The following is a 24,701-nucleotide window of genomic DNA, read 5'->3' as shown; positions in this document are numbered from 1 at the left end:
GGTCATGTTGGGGTAACCTTCTGAGGGATTTGAGATGGGGTCATGTTGGGGGACCGTTTTAAAAAAACTCAATGAACGAATCACCCACAGTCATTGTGTTTGAATGGGAGCCAGACGGAGCCACAAGCCTGATGTGTTCTGTTCTGGTTGGGTCTCTTTAAAGTGTGGTACCGAGTTAAGACTCCCAGTACACCACCCTAGCTGCAAAGCCAGCCCAGTGAAACCAGCAGTGTTCCCTGTAGAGAGCAGAGGCCAGCCCAGTGAAGCCAGCAGTGTTCCCTGTAGAGAGCAGAGGCCAGCCCAGTGAGACCAGCAGTGTACACAGCTGATACAAATAATCAAAGATGAATGATGAGTTGATTATTTAAATCAGCAGTGTAGTACTAGGGGAAAAAACTAAATGTGCACCCCGTGGGGTCCCCAGGACCAAGTTTGGGAAACACTTTGCTACGGTGTCTTGAGTTGGCCCAGAGCAGAGGAGAGTACCTAAGGCACTTTCTGGTTTTACATTCTCCACAGTGTCAGGGCTCTGATTGGCCCCAGTCATTACCCACACTACTCCACTGTGTCAGGGCTCTGATCGGCCCCAGTCATTACCCATACTGCTCCACTGTGTCAGGGCTCTGATCAGCCCCAGTCATTACCCACACTGCTCCACTGTGATGTCTTCCAAGCCCATACCACTGAGGCCAACCATTGGGGTTATTATTACAGTCAAAATCCTCCCCCCAAAGGACCTGGCATAAACTGACCCAGTCCTCAGCATTGTGGTCAGGCAGACAACAAGATGAACATTCCTTTGACATATCTGATGCCTACAGAACAGTGTATGTGTATGTGTGTTTGGTTTTACTATCCTTGTGGGGACCAGAAGTCCTATTTCGCCGGTACCCATAAGGAAAAAGGCAATTTTAGGCTTAGGGGTTAGGTTTAGGTTTAGGTTTAGGTTTAGGGTTAGGGTTTAAGGTTAGGGTTAAGGGTTACGTTAAGGGTTAGGTTTAGGAGTTAGAGAAAATAGGATTTTGAATGGGAATCAATTGTTTGGTCCCCACAAGGGTAGTAAAACAAATGTGTGTGTGTGTGCGTGTGTGTGTGTGTGTTTTGTGATAATGTAGGGGTTCTTGTTTGTGTACATGCAGTGTCTGTGTTCTATCAGAGTTGAGGGATTCTTTACAGGCAGGAACATAGCTGCCTCATTAGGCATTCCTTCCTGCCCAGTTGGAATGAATCAGGGGTCCATCATGAGATGGAGGACAGTAAACAATGCTTCCCCGCCTCTCCTTCTCCTTGAATGGGGCCAAGGATATCAGTTAGTGGGCTGACTATGTACTGTATACTAAATACAGTTGGAAGTTAGGCTTGTTTGTGTCAGTTTTTGGGGCGAGAATGACCTCACTGGTAAGTGTTGCAAGGATTGCTTTGTAATTCTGAACAGGTTGTTTGTTGTGGTGGTTTTATGTGTCCAGTAGCCTCACTTGTCATAGTAGACAGACACATGGCTGGGAAGGAGACTTTTGTCCAAATTCTAAATATGATTAAGCAATACAGTGTGTATAGAAAGTCACCACCCCCTTCCAAAATGTTCACCTTTTGTTGCCTTACAGCCTGAAATGAAAACACATAAAATTAGACTTTTTCCGGCTTTATTTACACACAGTAACTCACAATATCCAAGTGGAGAAAAAAAGTATTAAGTAAAATTGTAAAATACCCTATTTGGACAAGTGAACACCCCCCCTTACAATTGCAATTGCAAACTTGCTGAGGTATAACCAACCATCTTCCAGATCACAAATCAAGCTAATTGGCTTCCATCTGTGATCAATTGTAGTGACTTTGATTAGTTCAGAATAAAAGCAGTTGTTCATAGAGGACTCCACTGCTTAGCAGTGCAATTCAAAGCAAAGAATCCACTATGGGCGGAAAGGTACTTTCAAAAGCACTACAAGATAAAGTTGAGGAAAGGCACAAGTCAGGGGATGGATATAAAAAGATTTCAAAGGCTTTGTCTATCCCTCGGAGCACAGTTAAGACCATTATTAAGAAGTGGAAGGTGTATGGCACCACCCAGACCCTGCATAGATCAGGCCGTCCCTCCAAACTGGATGACCGGGCAAGGAGGAGACTGATCAGAGAGGCTACCAAGAAGCTAATGGCGGCTTTTAAGGAGCTGCAGGCCTTTATGGCAAAGACTGGTCAATGTGTGCATGTGACCACAATATCACTCCACAAATCTGGCCTCTATGGGAGGGTGTCAAGAAAAAAAACACTCCTCAAAAAAAGCCACATCAAGTCTCGTTTGAGCTTTGCCAAACAGCACATTGTAGATTCCGAGGCCAAGTGGCAAAAGGGGCTGTGGTCAGATGAGACCAGAATTGAACTTTTTGGCCTGAACGCAAAATGATATGTCTAGCGAAAACCCGATACATCTTCCCACCCAAAGAACACCATGCCTACAGTAAAGCACGGCGGTGGCAGCATCCTGTTGTGGGGGTGTTTCTCTTCAGCAGGGACTGGAGCACTTGTCAGAATAGAAGGGAAAATGGACAGTGCAAAATACCAACAGATTCTTGAGGACAACCTGCAGCCCTCTGCCAGGAAGTTAAAAATGGGAAGATGGTTCACGTTTCAACATGACAATGACCCAAAGCACACCGCCAAAGCAACCATACAGTGGCTGAAGGACAATAAGGTGAATGTCCTTGAGTGGCCTAGTCAGAGCTCCGACCTAAAACCTATAGAGAATCTGTGGAATGACTTGAAGAGTGCAGTCCATGAGCGGTCACCATGCAATTTGACTGAGCTTGAACAATTCTGCAAGGAAGAATGGGTAAATATTGCACAGTCTAGGTATTCGAAGAGACTCATGGCTGTAATTCAAACAAAAGGTGGTTCCACCAAGTATTAACTCAGGGTGGCGTTCACTTATCCAAATAGGGTATTTTACTGTTTTAATTATAATTTCAAAAAATAGATTTTATTTTCTCCACTTGGATATTGTGCGTTACTGTGTGTAAATAAAGCCGGAAAAAGTCTGATTTTATGTGTTTTCATTTCAGGCTGTAAGGCAACAAAAGGTGAACATTTTGAAAGGGGGTGGTGACTTTCCATACCCACTGTATATGGAAAATATAACACTCAACCTATCAGAAAGTGAGGTGGAGCTATGACCATACTCTTAGTAGGGGAGAGTGGGGCAAGTTGCCCCAAACGGGTAAGTTGCGTGACCCTTGTTTCTAGGGAACCATACACATAATATATTATTTGCCCAAATATTTAGGAAGAGGTCATCATTTCATGGAGTCTGTGAAGGAAGAAACTACATGGAAAAAGTGGTAAGCAAGTTAGGTCCAAAAAACTGTTTTTCACCAAGTCAAATAAATGTGTGTTAAAGGTTTCATGATCCTTGTATCTAAACCAACGTAAACCATTTTAAGATTGTTCTATACATCGGTTCGGGTCTCTATAAACTTCAATATGAGGTCCTAAACCTAGCATTAAAGTGCATCATTGCAGCTGTGTGGGCTAATATAGTGAAAATGTTTGCCTTGGGGTAAGTTGAGCCAATGGTTGAGCCAAAGACAAGCTGAGCAAATTGAATTGTTTTCTTGCCAGGCTATGAGGGAACAGGTTCTGGCCAATGTTAAAAGTGTAGAAAACTACAAAGTGTTTGTTAGGCGTTAAGCCTGTGTTAAAAGACTCAGTGACCACTTTTTTGGGACAAGCTATGTTTCCAAAACTGTAATGGTTACCTTCATTCTGATTATTTCCAGGGATACATAACATCCTGAAATATGTGTAGATATCGTTGTTAGAAATAATACTATATTTCCCTTGACGGAGTGATGCTGAATGTAAAAAAACTCCACTCTCACCTACATACCCAATCTGTTTACATCTACATGAAGGTTCTAAGGTTCCAAGGTTCTAAGGGTCGGTTTAGAATCAGGCATATGTAAACTCACAGTAGCTGCACTGTGGCTCCATGGAACCCATCCATGTTGGCAGTACAGTAATTGTGGGTGTGTTCAGTGCTTGGTCTTCAGAGGGGAAATGCCCTGGTTCTTTGTTGGGTACCAACAGGGCTGCAGGCTCCTTGGGTCCGAGGCCAAGGACTTAGTCCAGGTTATTGCAGGCTTCTCTCTTTAATCCCTAATGTGGGATGTATTACTGTCGGAGGCTGGGGACTGAGGAAGCGTACAGTTTGGAATGGTTCATAGCCAGGAGATCCCTCACCCAGTGACCCAGGGCTACTGCTCTCAGATCAGCTCTACTCTGCGTCCACACCTGTATGCATGTTCTGACTGTTCTGTTGGGCAAAACTCATGGGTAATGTGACTGGCACGAGCACTGTAACTGTAACATTGATGCAAACGCATGACATTTTGTCATCGTGGTACTATAATATTCTCTCTTGTCGTCGCCCATGTAGGTATCTTTCCGTCTGGAGTTTGAGTTCAGCCGATCAGTGTTCCTGGACCACGTACGAGTCATTCTAGAAGCCAGCAGGTGAGGACTCACTAAACCGCTTCAAATATTAAGCCGTTTTTTAATAACTTTGTCTGATAGATACTATTTTTACAGTTATAATCAGTGAGATAATGAGCTAATGTTCTTAGCTCAGGAGTTTCGGCTCTCCTGACTTTCCTAGTGTCAAACAGTCACTAATCAACAGATGAGGGTGGTGTCAAACAGTCACTAATCAACAGATGAGGGTGGTGTCAAACAGTCACTAATCAACAGATGAGGGTGGTGTCAAACAATCACTAATCAACAGATGAGGGTGGTGTCAAACATTCACTAATCAACAAATGATGGTGAAAACCTGCAGATACTGCATCTCTCAACAATGAACTGATTCATCACACTAACCACAGACTACAGATCCACCCAGTGAGAAGTAGGATATTGACAGAAACTGAGCTCTATCTCTGAAATATGCTCTCGTCATCCAAGGGTCAATTGGCATGCAGTCCCATTGGGTTGTGAGTTTGACATGTCAGAATAGTTGAAATGCTTTAAATGCTTTTTTTCTGCAGTGATGGAGAGGAGGTTACCTTAGCAGACAATTTCAACGACATCTTTCACCCGCTGAAATACGAGGCTGACCTCCTATTTACAAGGTTTGTCTTTCTCACAATGTCCTCTCTAACGTTCCTTCTCCTTCTGTCAGTCTCCTTAAATAAACTCTTGTAAAATAAACAGCTAACTAGCATATTGTATACAATTCCCTGTCACTGGAACTGACGGATTCAATGTTGATTTAGTGTTGCACAGACATAATGGCAAACGTTAGATATACAGTATACAGATATACTGTACATGATATACTGTATCACCTTCCTTTCTCCCTAAAGGGACTCCAACCCCTCTCGCTGTGAAATCAAAGCAGACCTCTCGCTGGAGGTACCGGGAAATATTGGCCCTCCATTCAACTTCACCTTCCAGGTGAGGACCAAATGTCACAACACACAGGGTTGCGGCACAATCATACAGCAACCACGCAACAATCAATTGTCTTTACAGTGTAGAAATACTGTATATTGCAATTACATCACAAAATACCCCCACTATTTTTTATTGCTTGAGTTAAGACTGAATAAGCGTTCTATATTTTTCACAGATCCAGAATCTGGGCTTCTTTCCGGTGAGGGACCTGCAGTTGAATATAGAAATTCCAGAGATGACCAAAAACGGGAACCAGCTGTTGCAGATATCGGACTTCAATATTGACCAGGTGAGAGGACTTGAAAATCTAGCAAAGGTCTGCTTCCTTTGAGAGACCACCAAGTGTGTACTTATACTGTCTCCGTTCTAACAGAGATGTCATTCTGTCTCCTTAGACAGACGGTACCCGCTGCATACCCCCTCAACATGTGGCACAGAGCAGGGCGTCCCCAGAAGACCTCTCTCGAGTCTCACGCCTGGTAAACTACCCACACCATATGATTGCAACTAGCTTACCTAAATAATGGAACATTCTTAACTAACAAGCTTGTGTTTGGTCTCTATGCAGAACCACTCCAATACTCTGCCTCTGCCGGTCCAATGCACTGTCAACCTGAACCCCTACAGGGAAGTCAGCGTCAGAATCAGGGGGGCATTACGGTTGGACGCCTTGCATGCTGTGAGTATATCACACACACACACTACTAAACCTACACTCCTTGAGCATGTCCATGAGAAGTAACTTCCTGTTGTGTTCATTCACCCTCTCTTACACCATCAGCTGAGGTTCAAAGTCCTGGAACTGGTGACGAGCGCATCAGTAGAACTTCCACCTTCAAGCCCCATGTTTCTTCATGAAGAAAGGCCTGTCAGACATGTGAGTACAAATAACTCCAAGTCAAGACACACTTCAGTGCATAACCTTTTCTATAGAGTCATTCATTCATTCATTCATTCGATTGAAAACCTGTATTTTCAGTAGCAGCCTGTCCAAAAGCCTAGACTACTTTTCACTGTAGTTGCAGTTTATGTTCTACGAATATGCTTATTGGCTCCTAATAGCTATGCAGAATCCTCACAGCCAAGGCTGTTATTCTAACACACATTATTGACTGCATGGTGCTTAAGGACCGAAAGGACCAGCAGCAACACGTGTAGTGTAGCCCTGTGCTCCCATTTACTGCTCTTTGCTGCCATCTACAGGCCAATATTTACAGTTAAGCAATAACCAGTCACACAAAGTTGTTATGCACTCAACTCAACGCTCTTAGAAGCACATCCAGTTCCCTTCATCTCTGTTTTTGACGAGACTCCACGGGGAAGGAGAGCAGGGAATCATTTGTATTTTGAATGCATCATTGCTGAGATGGAATTCCAGCAAAAACAGTGATCCACACAAGATGACACCATGTTAACACTGACCCATAAATAAGCATCACGCAAGATAGATCTGCATATATTTGAGCTTTATAGGCACCTGTTACTTTCACAAACCCTAGAATCTGCCCTTTGGAAGTCTTCCAATGGTACAAAACAGCGACATGTAGTAAGATTCCCGACAGTTAACATAATTTGTTGCAGTCTATGGCGTGTAAACTGAACTAGGATCAGCTTTTGTTATTTGATCGGGGTGCCATTTTGTCTTGTTTTGGGTGCTCGTTCCCACAGATAATCCTGGAGATTAGGAAAGAAGGGGATTACAGAATCTCAATCTGGATTATCATTGGGAGCACGCTGGGAGGGTTGTTGCTGCTATCCCTGCTCAGTCTAGCTCTATGGAAGGTAAGCCCTGCCCTACTGCCCTGGAGCTCTCATCATGTACAAACATTACAACAGCATGATGATCAAAATGTCCATGATACATTTATATGATATCTGGATAGTGCATTTACAGCAACAGGATTTGTGTTTGTTTATACTAGATAGATTATTGCCAGATTGCACCTGTAATTTTACTGTCCTGGATTGCAGAAGGGACAGTGAGCATAGTGTGCCATTTCAGGTGCACTCAGGCTCTTTCTCTAAATTCAGTAGGAGTGTTCTAACTGACTGATGTCTAGACAGTGTTGTAACTGCAGTGTTATTTATTGGACGACACTGCCCTCTTCTGGCAAAGAATGATTGTACATTATTGTATGTATTTTCCCACTAAGAATCAGCATGCCCAACACTGATAAAGCCAGTTGAGATTGTTTCTAGGAAAATGATCTAGAAGTATCTATGCCTCTCAATCTCACTTCTCCTTCCTCCCTCCTCCTCCTCCTCCTCCAAGCTTGGCTTCTTCCAGAGGCAGAAGAGGAGAGAAGAGGATGAGCAGGAGACCAATGGAAAGGAGGAGGCGGAGGAGCGGTAACTAATGCAGGCGAGGGACCAGCTATCACACACACAGGGGACCCAACACTCAGGGACCGCCCCATCCCCCCGCCCCGACACTACAGTGGTACAGTCCAGACGGCTCTGCAAGATGAGACCGTCAGATCAAGACCTGCTCAGTGCACTGGATGACCAACTGTACCTGTATGACCCATGATGAGACGTCAGCACTGCCAACCATAATGCCCTGCCCTCCACTGCCCTGCCCTCCACTGCCCTCCACTCCACTGCCCTCCACTGTAGTGCTGAGACTACTGGACCCTCCTCACCTCCCCTTCCCTGCCCCTTGTTACCCACCTCTAACCTCTACCCTGTAGCTAGACACCCTTCCCCATGGTTACCCACCTCTAACCTCTACCCACCCTGCCCCTGGTTACCCACCTCTAACCTCTAACCTCTACCCACCCTGCCCCTGGTTACCCACCTCTAACCTCTACCCACCCTGCCCCTGGTTACCCACCTCTAACCTCTAACCTCTACCCACCCTGCCCCTGGTTACCCACCTCTAACCTCTACCCACCCTGCCCCTGGTTACCCACCTCTAACCTCTACCCACCCTGCCCCTAGTTACCCACCTCTAACCTCTACCCACCCTGCCCCTGGTTACCCACCTCTAACCTCTAACCTCTACCCACCCTGCCCCTGGTTACCCACCTCTAACCTCTACCCACCCTGCCCCTGGTTACCCACCTCTAACCTCTACCCACCCTGCCCCTGGTTACCCACCTCTAACCTCTACCCACCCTGGCCCTGGTTACCCACCTCTAACCTCTACCCACCCTGCCCCTGGTTACCCACCTCTAACCTCTACCCACCCTGGCCCTGGTTACCCACCTCTAACCTCTACCCACCCTGCCCCTGGTTACCCACCTCTAACCTCTACCCACCCTGCCACTGGTTACCCACCTCTAACCTCTACCCACCCCTGCCCCTGGTTACCCACCTCTAACCTCCCTGCCCCTGGTTACCCACCTCTAACCTCTACCCACCCTGCCCCTGGTTACCCACCTCTAACCTCTACCCACCCTGCCCCTGGTTACCCACCTCTAACCTCCCTGCCCCTGGTTACCCACCTCTAACCTCTACCCACCCTGCCCCTGGTTACCCACCTCTAACCTCTACCCACCCTGCCCCTGGTTACCCACCTCTAACCTCTAACCTCTACCCACCCTGCCCCTGGTTACCCACCTCTAACCTCTACCCACCCTGCCCCTGGTTACCCACCTCTAACCTCTACCCACCCTGCCACTGGTTACCCACCTCTAACCTCTACCCACCCTGCCCCTGGTTACCCACCTCTAACCTCTACCCACCCTGCCCCTGGTTACCCACCACTAACCTCTACCCACCCTGCCCCTGGTTACCCACCTCTACCCACCCTGCCCCTGGTTACCCACCTCTAACCTCTACCCACCCTGCCCCTGGTTACCCACCTCTAACCTCTACCCACCCTGCCCCTGGTTACCCACCTCTAACCTCTACCCACCCTGCCCCTGGTTACCCACCTCTAACCTCTACCCACCCTGCCCCTGGTTACCCACCTCTAACCTCTACCCTGTAGCTAGACACCCTTCCCCCTTGTTACCCACCTCTAACCTCTACCCACCCTGCCCCTGGTTACCCACCTCTAACCTCTACCCACCCTGCCCCTGGTTACCCACCTCTAACCTCTACCCACCCTGCCCCTGGTTACCCATCTCTAACCTCTACCCTGTAGCTAGGCTATGGCACCCTTCCTCCTGACTGCATTGAAGAGCGATGGAGAGATATTTTGGTTGATGTGTCCATTCCTATTGATGTAATAATGACTAACTTAGAAAGGGCTGCAGTTATAATCAGACAATGATTCTGAGGCAAGCAGCTTAAATTTGATTCACCTTCGTAGGCTTTGTTTTGAGATAACGGTACAAGAAAAAACCTCAAGGTGCTGTGCCAACTGAAGGTCGGCTATATTGGCCTACTATGACCTACTGCGCTGACATGGACAGTACATACTTCTGGAGAGAAACTCGAGGACGAAGAAGTTGGTGGCAGGTGCCAGTAGATGTGACTCTACCCGAGTGACTTTTAGAGAATGCTGTTATGAACTGAAAATCTCGAAGGCACCAGTACAAGAATTGTAAACATTTAAGAAACTCTCTGGTGCTTCTGCTTCCAAAGAACTTGTACAGAGAACAGTTTTTTTTAAAGTCCCAAGAAAATATCTTCTGTTTTGGAGATCCCACGTTTCATCCCCTCTCCTCTCATAATAGTCCTATCTTCATTGTAGGAAAATAAATGGAATACATTCATAATTTTGATGCACTTTTACTTTGTAGAAATACAAACTTGAATTTTGTAAATAGTCAAGTACCTTTTTATACATAACCAAGTCTAATATTGTGATTTTCCAGTATTCACTCAAGGATTGTGACATTATCCTGTTACTCCATAGACATGGCAAACGAGTTTTAGCCTAGGAGACAAATACAATCTGTTTTCTGACATGCTTTGCGCCACAACAAATAGCCTTTGTAAAAAGGATATGCATAGAACTATTTTCCATCCGCAACACGCACCTGTTCTGAGTGTGCTGTTGAAGACAGACTTATTCAGGATTTCAACAAATGGCGGGCTATCATGTAATGTTACATGAGCTAATGAGGATCGGACCATTGGTGTTTAGTGCTTCTATGTCCAAATGAATCATTTTCAAACGTTTTTGCCAATGAAATCCCTTTTGTTTATTCATGAATGTCAGTGTCCAACCCATGTGGATGAGGTGTAAAAAAAAAAAAAACTGTAAAACATCTAGAATAAAATATGTAAAATGTGTTGTATCTATTGTTGTGTTGGCTCAACTTTATCTGTGTTATGTATGATACACTCCTTCAATGTCCATCACCGTGAAACACGCAGACAATTGTATAAAAGTAAATGACAAAAATAACACAAACTGAATGGCCGATACATTGAAGCTGGCTTCTAAGGCAGAAAGCCTTCAAACTAGGCAGAGTGCCTATAACTTGACAAAAGTGTAAATAGGTAAATCACCAGCAGAGCACTGGGACAACATCACGCCACCCTAAGCTCTCTCGAAGTAAAGTCAAATACGGTGGATAAATGAAGATAGTTCACTCAGGCCATTTACCATTGAAAAGAATGGTCAGTTCCAGTCTACTTTTAATGGTGTAGTCTTCCATAGAGACCAATACAATAGCAGCTGGATCTACTTAGTTCATTGACTTTCATTGAACCAGAAAAAAACAGCGAGTGGGGTGTCTCACTTCCTCTTCAGTCTCTGGTAAAGCTCCACGTATTATGTATTTTAAGTGAGGAGATTAGCAATTTTTTTATGATGTAAATTCTGAATTTCTTCAGTTTTATCTGTAAGAATCAATAAATTCAAACTCAAAACTAGAGTCGACATCCTGCGCGAAAAATCCCTTCCCCCAACTTTCATCCGTGTGTGTTCCGTTCGTGTGTGTGGGCAGAGATACTGGATATAATGACAAGATGCTTGCGTCTTCGCCCTAACAATGGGATTCGTTGTCCACAGAGCAGAACCAGAGACGCTGTAAATAATGACGAGACGCTTGCGTCTTTGCCCTAACAATGGGATTCGTTGTCCACAGAGCGGAACGGCGGGCTGTCAAACTCACGCCTATTCCCCTCTTTGGATTGGTGGATACATATCGTTATTTTAATACTTTTTTAAATATTTGATGAGGGGTGTTGACATCCACCACCTGTATTCAATGGAGATGTTATGATAGCCTCATGAATATGCATAGGAGGTCTCGAATGGACTTAATTGTAATTGTTTTGTCAACGAACAATCTACCCAAAATACCGTAATTTCAAAGTGGAAGAAAAATACAAACTTTTTTTATTAATGGAAAATAAAACACTAATATATCTTGATTAGATAAGTATTCAACCCCCTGAGTCAATATAATCACTTTTGGCAGCAATTACAGCTGTGAGTCTTTCTGGGTAAGTCTAAAAGCTTTTCACACCTGGATTGTTCAATATTTGCCCATTATTCTTCAAGCTCTGTCAAGTTGGTTGTTGACCATTGCTAGACAGCCATTTTCAAGTCTTGCCATAGATTTTCAAGATGATTTAAGTCAAAACTGTAACTAGGCCACTCAGGAACATTCAGTGTCGTCTGGGTAAGCAACTCCAGTGTATAGTTGGTCTTGTGTTTTAGGTAATTGTCCTGCTGAAAGGGGAATTTGTCTCCAAAAGCCTGTTGGAAAGCAGACTGAACCTAGTTTTACTCTAGGATTTTGCCTGTGCTTAGCTCTATTCCGTTTATTTTTATCCCCAAAAAAAACTCCCTAGTCCTTGCCAATGGCAAGCATACCCATAACATGATGCAGCCGCCACCATGCTTGAAAATATGAAGAGTGGTACTCAGTGATGTATTGTGTTGGATTTGCCCCAAACATAATGCTTTGTATTCAGGACAAAAAGTTAATTTCTTTGCCACATTTTTTGCAGTATTACTTTCAGTGCTCGGTTTGGGCCGGAGCTGTCCAGAGCACCATAAGGCACTTCTAATTTTTTATTAATTGCATACCGGCTCTTCTATAAAACAAAGTAGCCAAAGGTTGATCAAAGCGGAATGAAGGCGGGATCTGTATTGAATAGCAATGAAGAGTGGGCATTCATTTCCTGATTCCACTTTGTTGAATATTATTTTCCTCTAGTCTGACAGTAGGCTGTTAGAGATTACGCAGATTGAAAATGCGCCAGACAATGTGCATGATGCACTCTTCCAAGTTGTCAAATTAGGGTTTGTAAGGTCATGGAAAGTCATGGAAATTATTTTCATAATATTTGTTTTTGTTATTCATGAAGGCACACTTTTAAATATAATCAATCACTTAAAAATCTATATATCAGCCGTTATCAGAATGCCTCTTCCTCCCAAAAGTAGTGCACTTGGCCTTTACTAGTGTTAGTGGACCGATATAGACGTCTGTAGCGCGAGCATTTTTTTTTTGTATCTCAGCTTTGGCAAATAAAGGTAGTTGCTTAATTAAGAACAGTATTTTGCAGGATTCAATCGTTGGAATTGTAAGAGTTGTTGCCCCTTTCTCTGCTATTGTCATTCTAATGGACTCCAGAAAGAACAAAACCCTGTCCTCAAACATTTACATCAAAAGATGCAAAGTTATGGGCAAAGACACAAAACATCCACATCAAATTTAATATTTTTCTTAATCAAATAACATGGAAAACAACCACTTTTTGTGCAGTATTACATTTACCATCCTTACAAACCACTTAATGTAAATGTACATTACTGTATTGTACATAGGCTGGTCATGTTTGTACCTGTAGACTTTCCATCAACATGAAGAAAAACAATGCACGATACAGTAATTGAGTACATTGAGACATCAAGTGGTTTGCGATGATGTGGCTCAGTTGGTAGAGCATGGTGCATGCAATGCTAGGGTTGTGGGTTCGATTCCCACGGGGAACCAGTATGAAAATGTATGCGCTCTGGATAACAGCGTCTACTGAAAATACCATTACAGTTTTCACATAGAAAGAAGTTGCATTTGGAAAACATACCGTATATCAAGCAAGTATTTTTATATTCCACAAGTGTTATCAGATTAAGTGTTCTGTACAGATAATCATCAGACTCAGGTAACAAATGCTGGTAAACACTCCAATACATTTAGTTTTTTTTTTTAAATCACAAACGTAGTGCACTGGGCCTTTACTAGTCCTGTATTAGCAAACCACTATAGAGGTCTTCAGCGGGGACAATTATTCTTTTTTGCGTCCGTTAACAGTGAATAATCAGAGATCTCTATAGCATAATGTCATTTGTGTATTTCGGTCAACATAGTCTAATGGACTGACTTGGAAAAAGACAGCTCCTTCACTTATTTTATCCCAAGTCAAGCACTGATTACTTATTGCAAACAGGATGCATGGTTTGGAATATGTTTTATTCTGTATGGTTTGGAATATTTTTTATTCTGTACAAGCTTCCATATTTTCACTCTGTCATTTATGTTAGTATTGTGGAGTAACTACAGTGTTGTTGATCCATCCTCAGTTATCACCTATCACAGCCATTAAACTCTAACTGTTTTAGTCACCATTGGCCTCATGGTGAAATCCCTGAGTGGTTTCATTCCTCTCCGACAACTGAGTTAGGAAGGGCACCTGTATCTTTGTATTGTCTGGGTGTATTGATACACTATCCAAAGTGTAATTAACAACTGCACCATGCTCAAAGGGATATTCAATGTCCCCTTTAAAAAATAAATAAAAAATATCTACCAATAGGTGCCCTTCCTTGCGAACCATTGGAAAACATCCCTGGTCTTTGTGGTTTAATCTGTGCTTGAAATTCCCTGCGCGACTGAGGGAGCTTACAGATAATTGCAGTGGTGTGAAGTGCTTATGTAAAAATACTTTAAAGTACAGATACCAAAAACAACTACTTAACTTCACTATTTATGTGTTTTACTTCACTACATTCTTAAAGTAGAATGTACGTAGGCCCTGTGTAGCTCAGTTAGTAGAGCATGGCGTTTGCAACACCAGGGTTGTGGGTTCGATTCCCATGGGGGGCCAGTATGAAAATGTATGCAGTAACTAAGTCGCTCTGGATAAGAGTGTCTGCTAAATGACTGAAATGTAAAAAAAATGTACTTTTTACTCCATACACTTTCCCTGACACCCAAAAGTAGTTGTTACATTTTGACGGGAAAATGGTCCAATTCATGCACTTATCAAGAGAACATCCCTGGTCATCCCTACTGCCTCTGATCTGGCGGACTCACTAAACACAAATGCTTCCTTTGTAAATTATTTGGGTTTAGTGAGTCCACCATGTCTGAGGGTTGGAGTGTGCCCCTGGCTCTCCGTCAAAAAAACAACAACAACAAAAAATACTATTGTGCCGTCTGCTTTGCTTAATATAAGGAATTTGAAATGACTTATACTTTGACTTTTGATTATTAAGTATATATGAGCAATTCCATTACTTTTGACACTTAAGTATACTTAAAACCAAATACTTTTACTAAAGTAGTATTTTACTGGGTGACTTTCACTTTTACTTGAGTCATTTTCTTTTACGCAAGTATGACAATTGAGTACCTTTTCCACCACTGGATAATTGTATGTGTGGGGTACAGAGATGGGGTAGTCATAAAAAAATCATTTTAAAGACTATTATTGCACACAGAGTCCATGCAAGGATCTTCAGAGTGCTTGTTATAAATTTGGCTATAAAGTCTGAACGGTTTGAGCCAATTCTGAAAAGCTTAGACTCTCACAAACACGCATGTGTCTTCTGTTTCACTCTACAATGCTCACAAGGACTAATTCAAAGGGCCCAAATTAACACAAGATGCTAAGCTAACATATGGTATTGTTTTAAGTTGGTCATACCATGGATCATTTAGCTATTTGAGGTGGAATTTTAGGACCCCTTTAAAATATTGAATTTGGCCTTTACTACTGTAGCCCATAGAAACATATTGAATAACACATTCATTAAATGGTAAAAAAGACAGTCAAAAAAGTATTCATATGGAATAAGGATATAAGAAAGCTCAGGAAATAAATATATTTATTTTTTTGTACACATATTTAACCCCTTATTTTTGTTGCCACAAAACTACCTCCATACTTCAATTCATTTGTATGGGTTACCTAAATCCATCACTGAAAGTGTGCAAGTGGCAGGGTGTAACACTTCAGGAGCAGGGTGAAGAATGTGGATGCAGCCAAGAGCTTGTCCTCAGAGCACCCAACTGTCCCAGTGGTGGGTCAGGCAGCGTCACCGGCAGTCTTCAAAGCAAGGTTAAATAATAAACAAATTATGAATATGCTTATAATGGTCTGTCTATATATTTCTAACGAGGCGATATATCTTGATCAAGACATCCACTAGATTAGAACAACTAAAGGCTGAAGCAAGCACACAAACTTTCTTCAGCAATGTTACCTTTTCTTTCTAGTTTTGCTTGAAAATACATCAGGAACATCAATACATCAAAATATGCTATACTTGTTATCTCAGACCATAGCAGCATCTCTCTTCTGGTGATCAGGACAGACTACAAAATAGAATTTGAGAGAGAGACATTTTCGCGGTTTCATTAAGCGACCAAGGTGAAAACTCAGTCTGTTTGATTGACAGGAGTGATCATTAATGGAGCGGAGTTATCATCATCATCATCATCATCATATCATCACCACCACCACCACCAGAGCCTGGGCAGAAGTATGGATAGAGTTTCTCGGTGAAGGTGCAGCCAGTGAAAGAGTAGATATGAGCTCTAGCCTCCACATCAAAGAAGGAGACCTGACCCTCCTCATAATCCACGAACACTCCCACCTTCTGGGGCTTCTGTCTAAGACAGAGTTGGACAGGGGAGTCATCAATAGCTAAATAGTCCACATCTACTAGCCATAACACCCAGTATCCTTCCTCAGAGGTCGGCTTGGTATCCTCCTTCCTATCAATAGACTCTCTGACCACTCCAAATATCCAGAAGGTCTTGTCCTTTTCCTCTACCTCATAGTAGAATCTCCCTGAGGAGAAGCCCTCCTTTCCCAAGACAGAGGGGCTACTGTCAAACCTCTTTGGGTTTTCAGGGAGATCCTGTTTGGTGTCTCCACATCTCACTTGTTTCCCATCTTCAGACAGGATGAGAACAGGATGTACTGTATCAGGGTCTAGAGTCACATCCACTGTAGATTAAATATACAGTATATTAGAAAACAGGGAAATACAGTATGTCTTATTCCTCACATGCATGTCATGCAGTTCCAAGGGAAACTTGGCAAAGGGACAGTTAACTTTTTGAAATTACATTTTTGCAGTGGCGTGTATTCATGGAGCCAAGGGAAGCCAGGCTTCCCAAATATTTGCACAATAAAAAAATTATAATTACAAAATAATGTATCTTTTGTCTCTCTGTGTTTTCATAATGTATCTTCAATTCGCAGGTGGTTGAATCTCAATCGGATAAATCATCTGAGCGAGTGAAACTTGCGCAACACACACACACACACACACACACACACACACACAGACCAACAAACAGAAATCAGTGCCATGGACAGCCACATGACATTTAGCAACTTTGATTAGACTAAATTGTTTTTTTATATCTTTAAGTTTGTTTTCACTGTATTATAGTCTAGTTGATTTTATTACATTTAAAATGTTGAAGTTGAACTGGTGCTGGAATAGCGAAGGCAGTGCTCCTGTTGTCTGTGCTGACTTGCGGTAACTCTGTGGTTCTAAATGAGTAGTTTAGTAAACTGTAGAAAACATTAACTTGCTTGACCATGCTGCAGGTCATGTAATGTTTGCAATATTTGCTTTGTGGACTTCACCGGACAGATGTTGCTCTCCGGTTTTATGATGAAACAAACGAATGTGTAGTTTAATTTATTTTTGCCATTGTGTGACTGTTGTCTTTTTGTTGTCTTGGCCTTAAGCCTATATAATCAAGGTGGCGTATGAACGAATGGGTTACAGAGCAAACAACTAGTGTGTTGTGGAACATACAGTTGAAGTCGGAAGTTTACATACACCTTAGCCAAATACATTTAAAAACTCAGTTTTTCACAATTCCTGACATTTAATCCTAGTAAAAATTCCCTGTCTTATGGTCAGTTAGGATCAACACATTATTTTAAGAATGTTGAAATGTCAGAATAATAGTAGAGAGAAAGATTTATTTCAGCTTTTAGTTCTTTCATCACATTCCCAGTGGGTCAGAAGTTTACATACACTCAATTAGTATTTGGTAGCATTGCCTTTAAATTGTTGAACTTGGGTCAAACGTTTCAGGTAGCCTTCCACAAGCTTCCCACAATAAGTTGGGTGAATTTTGGTTTGTAGGCCTCCTTGCTCGCACATGCTTTTTCAGTTCTGCCAACACATTTTCTAGAGGATTGAGATCAGGGCTTTGTGATGGCCACTCCAATACCTTGACATTGTTGTCCTTAAGCCATTTTGCCACAACTTTGGAAGTACAGTGGGGAAAAGTATTTAGTGAGCCACCAATTGTGCAAGTTCTCCCACTTAAAAAGATGAGGCCTGTAATTTTCATCATAGGTACACGTCAACTATGACAGACAAAATGAGAAAAAATAATCCAGAAAATCACATTGTAGGATTTTTAATGAATTTATTTGCAAATTATGGTGGAAAATAAGTATTTGGTCAATAACAAAAGTTTCTCAATACTTTGTTATATACCCTTTGTTGGCAATGACACAGGTCAAACGTTTTCTGTAAGTCTTCACAAGGTTTTCACACACTGTTGCTGGTATTTTGGCCCATTCCTCCATGCAGATCTCCTCTAGAGCAGTGATGTTTTGGGGCTGTCGCTGGGCAACACGGACTTTCAACTCCCTCCAAAGATTTTCTATGGGGTTGAGATCTGGAGACTGGCTAGGCCACTCCAGGACCTTGAAATGCTTCTTACGAAGCCACTCCTTCGTTGCCCAGGTGGTGTGTTTGGGATCATGGTCATGCTGAAAGACCCAGCCACATTTCATCTTCAATGCCCTTGCTGATGGAAGGAGGTTTTCACTCAAAATCTCACGATACATGGCCCCATTCATTCTTTCCTTTACACGGATCAGTCGTCCTGGTCCCTTTGCAGAAAAACAGCCCCAAAGCATGATGTTTCCACCCCCATGCTTCACAGTAGGTATGGTGTTCTTTGGATGCAACTCAGCATTCTTTGTCCTCCAAACACGACGAGTTGAGTTTTTACCAAAAAGTTCTATTTTGGTTTCATCTGACCAAATGACATTCTCCCAATCCTCTTCTGGATCATCCAAATGCACTCTAGCAAACGTCAGACGGGCCTGGACATGTACTGGCTTAAGCAGGGGAACACGTCTGGCACTGCAGGATTTGAGTCCCTGGCGGCGTAGTGTGTTACTTATGGTAGGCTTTGTTACTTTGGTCCCAGCTCTCTGCAGGTCATTCACTAGGTCCCCCCGTGTGGTTCTGGGATTTTTGCTCACCGTTGTTGTGATCATTTTGACCACACAGGGTGAGATCTTGCGTGGAGCCCCAGATCGAGGGAGATTATCAGTGGTCTTGTATGTCTTCCATTTCCTAATAATTGCTCCCACAGTTGATTTCTTAAAACCAAGCTGCTTACCTATTGCAGATTCAGTCTTCCCAGCCTGGTGCAGGTCTACAATTTTGTTTCTGGTGTCCTTTGACAGCTCTTTGGTCTTGGCCATAGTGGAGTTTGGAGTGTGACTGTTTGAGGTTGTGGACAGGTGTCTTTTATACTGATAAGTTCAAACAGGTGCCATTAATAAAGGTAACGAGTGGAGGACAGAGGAGCCTCTTAAAGAAGAAGTTACAGGTCTGTGAGAGCCAGAAATCTTGCTTGTTTGTAGGTGACCAAATACTTATTTTCCACCATAATTTGCAAATAAATTCATTAAAAATCCTACAATGTGATTTTCTGGATTTTTTTCCCTCAATTTGTCTGTCATAGTTGACATGTACCTATGATGAAAATTACAGGCCTCTCTCATATTTTTAAGTGGGAGAACTTGCACAATTGGTGGCTGACTAAATACATTTTTTCCCCCACTGTATATTACATATTGGATCACTAAAAAATAAAAAAAATTACATTACCATGTAGTTTACCAATAAAATGGTCTGATGGTGATGTGGATATACTCTGAATACATATCCCAAATGAAATAAATTCTCACTCCAATACATTTTAATATAAAGTTAGCAAAAATAGATAAGATCTTGCTACCTGTCAATTTGTGGAAAAAACACCTTGATTAGCTCTTTAGTATTATCCCAGTTTACCTATTTGCTTATGGTATTGCCTACGCCTAGCGAACAGTTTTAATTATGAGAAGAAAATATTCCATTTTATTTGTAATGGCAAGCCAGACAAAATTAAAACGGGCCTATTTATATAATGAATATGAATTTGGAGGACAGAAATTATTAAATATTAAAGCATTAGACGCATCACTAAAAGCTTCAGTAATACAAAAGTTATACTTAAATCCGAACTGGTTCTCTAGCAAATTAGTAAGATTGTCTCACCCAATGTTCAAGAAAGGCCTTTTTCCCTTTATTCAGATTACAACCTCTCACTTTCAGTTACTTGAAAAGGAAATTATCTCCCAAATATCACTATTTCTAAAACAAGCCATAGAGAGTTGGTTGCAATTTCAATTTAATCCTCCAGAAACGACAGAACAAATATTACAACAAATATTGTGGTTAAACTCAAATATACTAATTGATAAAAATGTTTAAAAAAAGGTATAATCTTCGTAAATGATATTAATCGGTAGGACTGGTGGAGTTATGTTGCACATGCAGCTAACAAAAACATAAATTATTATATAAAATTCTTGCTACCAATAGAATGTTATTTATATGGGGGATACAACCTTCCCAGCTCTGCAGGTTTTGCTGTGAAGAGACAGAATCATTAGATCATTTGTTTTGGTTCTGTCCATTTGTAGCTTGTTTTTGGACACATGTCCAGGAATGGCTAAAGGATTGCAATATTTACCTGGAACTAACCTTGCAGATAGCATTACTGGGTGATCTGAAAAATCATAGTCAATCAATTAATAATAGAATAATACTTTTAGCAAAAATGTTTATTTTTAATTCACAATCTGTAGAAGCAATGAGAATAGAAAGGTTCAGAATTTTTGTAAAACATCACAGTACGGTCGAAATATATATGGCAAATAGAAATCCTATATGGATGGTGTTAAGAGATAGATGGGAGGTATTGAATAGAGTTGAAGGATGGGACTAATAACAAATAACAACAAATAATAACAAAGATAGCTAATAATGTAAGCATACTGTGTCCATAATAAGTATATAGGTTGTATGTTGGGAGCTTTTGGGAAAGAGCACAGTTAGAAAGATATGGCATATAGAAGCAAACCGGATGGACACCATGAAAATGATCGGAGAGGTTGAGAGTAGAATAAGTTCAGGAGCAAAAAATATATATATATATATATATATATATATATATATATATATATATATATATATATAGAATTATTGTAAAATTAACTCTGTCCATAAGGTGTAGATAGTAAGTATAGACCGGAAGTAGAGGCCTGGGCATTGTTGTTCACTAATTTACTCCAAGTAGGGAAAGGATGGTGGGGTTGAAAAGTAATAAAGGGGAGTATATATATAAAAAATAAAAATAAACATGGGGGATTGGAAGTGATGCAGACAATTACATTGATAGAAGATACATATCTGCAATATTAAGCTGATCCATTCCCCCAAAGAAAAAAAAAAAAAAAACATATGGAAATGTCTGGTCTACCCAAAATTACAACCAAATAATTGCAGCATTACCGCAAAAATGGAAGAGGAAAGTGGAAGGGGTAAAAAGTAAGGAACTTGTCTGTCGGCCTTGCATTAAAAGAACATAATTGGTTAAAGAAAATTGTGATAAAAAGTATACCAGTTTCATTTAAGGACCAACGGATTTACAGGCGTCCCATATAGATTGCAAAATAGTTGGGAAGAGATTTTTGACGTACCGATTCCATGGCATAGTGTTTATGAACTGATACGCAAAACGAAGCCGGATTCAAAACGTACAATTTTTCAATTTCAATTATTATATAAAATTCTTGCTACCAATAGAATGTTATTTATATGGGGGATACAATCTTCCCAGCTCTGCAGATTTTGCTGTGAAGAGACAGAATCATTAGATCATGTGTTTTGGTACTGTCCATTTGTAGCTTGTTTTTGGACACATGTACCTGGAGCTAACCCTGCACATAGCACTGCTGTGTAATCTGAAAAGTCGTAGTCAATCGATCAATAATATAATAATGTTTATTTTCAATTCACAATCTGTAGAAACAATGAGAATAGAAAGGTTCAGAACTTTTGTAAAACATCACAGTACAGTTGAAAAATATATGGCAAATAGAAATCCAATATGGATGGTGTTAAGAGATAGATGGGATGTGTTGAATGGAGCTGAAGGATGGGACTAATAACAACAACAAGATAACTAACGTAAAGCATACTGTGTCCATAATAAGTATATAGGTTATAGGTTGAGAGCTTTTGTGAAAGAGCACAGTTAGAAAGATATAGCATATAGAAGCAAACCAGATGGACTTCAAAAGTAAAAACAAACTAAATATAATTATTGTAAAATTTGTCTGTCCATAAAATGTATATAGTATGTATAAGCTGGAAGTAGAGGCCTAAGCATTGTTGTTCACTAGTTTACTCCAATTAGGGAAGGGGTGGTGGGGTTGGAAAGTAATGATGGGAAATATAATTTAAAAAAGGATATGCATGTATGTATGTATATTTGCGAGAAAAAAACAACATGGGGGATTGGAAGTGATGCAGACAATTACATTGATGGAAGTTACAATCTATCTGAAATATTAAAGCTGATCTACCCCCAATAAAAAAAACTTTAAAAAAGATTATCAATACATGTTGATGATTTAAATCCTGTACTGTTTCTAACTACCCTGGTAGGTTGACTGATAACCTGAACCAGGTTGCAGGCACTGGTTACAGTTTGAAGCATTCTCTTGAGTGGGCAGCCTGATGAAAACCAGTCAATATTTAAAATCACCCAGAAAGTATACCTCTCTGTTGATATCACATACATTATCAAGCATTTCACACCTTATCCAGATACTACCTGTTAGAACTTGGTGGTCTATAGCAACTTCCCACCAGAATGGGCTTTAGGTGAGGCAGATGAACCTGTAGCCATATTACTTCAACAGTATTTAACATGAGATCCTCTCTAAACTTCACAGGAATGTGGTTCCGAATATAAACAGCAACACCTCTACCATTGGCATTTCTATGTTTTCTGTAAATGTTATAACCTTGTATTGCTACAACTGTATCATCAAAGGTATTATCTAAGTGAGTTTCAGAGAGTCAGAATATGAATGTCATCTGTTACTAGCAAATTATTGATTTCATGAACCTACATATGTTAACGTGGGCTATTTTGATCACTTTTCTTCTGGGATGCTTACTTGTTTTTATTTCTTTACTGGGAAGCTTAGCAGCAGTAGATGTGCTCATGTTCTTTATGTTAGTGCAGGGTGAGCTGCACACAGTGGACTTCCTCCTCGGGCACACCGGCTCAGTGCTAACAGTATTAATCTGGTTCTTAGGCACATGATTACTGTGTACAATAGCTGTAGGGTCAGCAGTGGCATTCAGGGCAGTTAGAGGGACATAAATTAGGTTACTTATATTGTGTCTACCAACGCCCCTGATGTAATGTACATTTGCTGAAGCATTTTGACAACTCTGTGTCACAATGGTAGGGATTAGCTGAGCTGGGCTTGGGTCATTGCTATGTCATTGTCTAATTGCAGCCTTATAATGCTGTGAAAGGATCCAGGAACCCAAATGATCCTCCTTATAAAATGTGTTATGTTTCCAAAAGGTATCGAAATTCTCAACAAAAGTTATACCCATTGAGCTGCAATAATCACGTAGTCAGTTGTGAAGAGCAAGAATCGTGCTAAAGCGTTCAATGCCACAATTCAGAGAGGGCACAGGGCCAGATATTATGGGTTTTTTGTTAGTGTCTAGCAGAGAGTCAATCCAGTTTCAACTGTTCAGAGCTGCCCTTCATAATGTCATTAAAACCCACATGGACTACGATAGAATCGATTTCCGTGTGTCCTGACGTAGTACATTTGGGAGAAGCTAAGTAAAGTAATTTACTCGAGCTCCGGGATAGGACATTGTTTTTGCACCAGGAACAGTCACATTTCTTACCACGGAGCTGCCCAAAATCACAGCTGGCGAGAAGGACGAGGAAATCCGCCCACTCCCACGCTTCACAGGATGCAGACCTCCGACAGATGGAGAAGCCCCGCTCGATCCAGAGCAGGGACGGAAGGTTGCCGACATCGACTTTGAAATCGTAGTAGTAGGCACTGCGGCCGCAGACACCCCCAGCAACGAAGGTGCAGGAAGATCAGGCTCCAGGACGGCAAAACTATTTGTTGTTTGTATCCGCTCTGGGCCTCTCATTGGGAGTGTAGACTGCTTTGCGGGAGGTCGCCGTCTTCGGCTTCCACGGCTCGTGACATGCGACCATCGTTGATTGCCTTTCTCCTTATGATGTGCTCCTTCGACAGCGCTATCAGATGGGGGAGCTCCGCGCAGCACTGGCCAGTCGGATAAACGACAAGGTGGAGATGCATCCAACAAGCGCGAACGCCGTCCAGCCACCGGCGTAGAAAATGTAAACATTCCACTCTGCATTTTCCACAGTTCTTACGTAGGCAGGTGACCTGTGTGATCAAGGAAGCCACCTCAAGACTATAATTCTCGGCAAGTAAACAAATTGCCACATTGGAACTCCGAGTGATCCGATTTGTCCCGAAACAAAGCGTAATAGATACAGCTCCTACAGCGCTGGAACCGTTCATTTAGTTCTCCAGACAAAGAGGTTTCCGTTGCAAAACTCATCTGGTACCAACTTCGTTAGCTTGATGGCTAGTAGCTTAGTCTCTGTCAAGCAGGCTTAAACCTGTCTCTTAAACGGGAATCCGGGTAAGGATGCTTTAGTGAAAAAGAAGCGATGGGTCACGTCAACTTTAAATTGGCTGAGACGGAATTTGTTACCGGATATAATTATTTGCTCAGCTGGTGTACTCAGCATCGTGGCTAATTTGGCCAGGTTGGCCTATGAGAAAAGCTAGCAGCTAGCCATTTTAGACCAAATGGTTAAACCATGGTCTAAGCAAATTTCACAAGTATGGCCCCCCATTGTTCAAGTTCATGCAAAACCAAAAACTGTAGTGCAGATAAAAGGATAAGGTATTAGAGTATG

General features: G+C 41.7%; 1 protein-coding gene across 2 annotated transcripts in view; it reads left to right on the top strand.

Annotated features, from left to right (window-relative positions):
* itga11a (integrin, alpha 11a) overlaps nucleotides 1–8,359 on the top strand; it is a 74,553-nt gene extending 66,194 nt beyond the window's left edge. Inside the window, exons 21-29 of one of the 2 annotated variants that reach the window (XM_045209980.1) lie at nucleotides 4,433–4,509; nucleotides 5,040–5,123; nucleotides 5,358–5,448; nucleotides 5,624–5,737; nucleotides 5,844–5,927; nucleotides 6,017–6,127; nucleotides 6,230–6,325; nucleotides 7,117–7,230; nucleotides 7,721–8,359. In XM_045209980.1, the coding sequence (XP_045065915.1) occupies nucleotides 4,433–4,509; nucleotides 5,040–5,123; nucleotides 5,358–5,448; nucleotides 5,624–5,737; nucleotides 5,844–5,927; nucleotides 6,017–6,127; nucleotides 6,230–6,325; nucleotides 7,117–7,230; nucleotides 7,721–7,801 (852 nt within the window). In that variant the 3' untranslated portion in view covers nucleotides 7,802–8,359. Of the gene's footprint in view, nucleotides 1–4,432; nucleotides 4,510–5,039; nucleotides 5,124–5,357; nucleotides 5,449–5,623; nucleotides 5,738–5,821; nucleotides 5,928–6,016; nucleotides 6,128–6,229; nucleotides 6,326–7,116; nucleotides 7,231–7,720 lie in introns of those variants that run through there. The other variant, XM_045209981.1, reaches the window with a different exon arrangement.
* The last annotated feature ends 16,342 nt before the right edge of the window (nucleotides 8,360–24,701 follow it).

Source organism: Coregonus clupeaformis, chromosome 32 (assembly GCF_020615455.1).
Source record: "Coregonus clupeaformis isolate EN_2021a chromosome 32, ASM2061545v1, whole genome shotgun sequence".
Classification (NCBI taxonomy): Eukaryota; Metazoa; Chordata; class Actinopteri; order Salmoniformes; family Salmonidae; genus Coregonus; species Coregonus clupeaformis.
The sequence above is the reverse complement of the archived record's forward strand: the minus strand, read 5'-3'. Positions and strand labels throughout refer to the sequence as shown.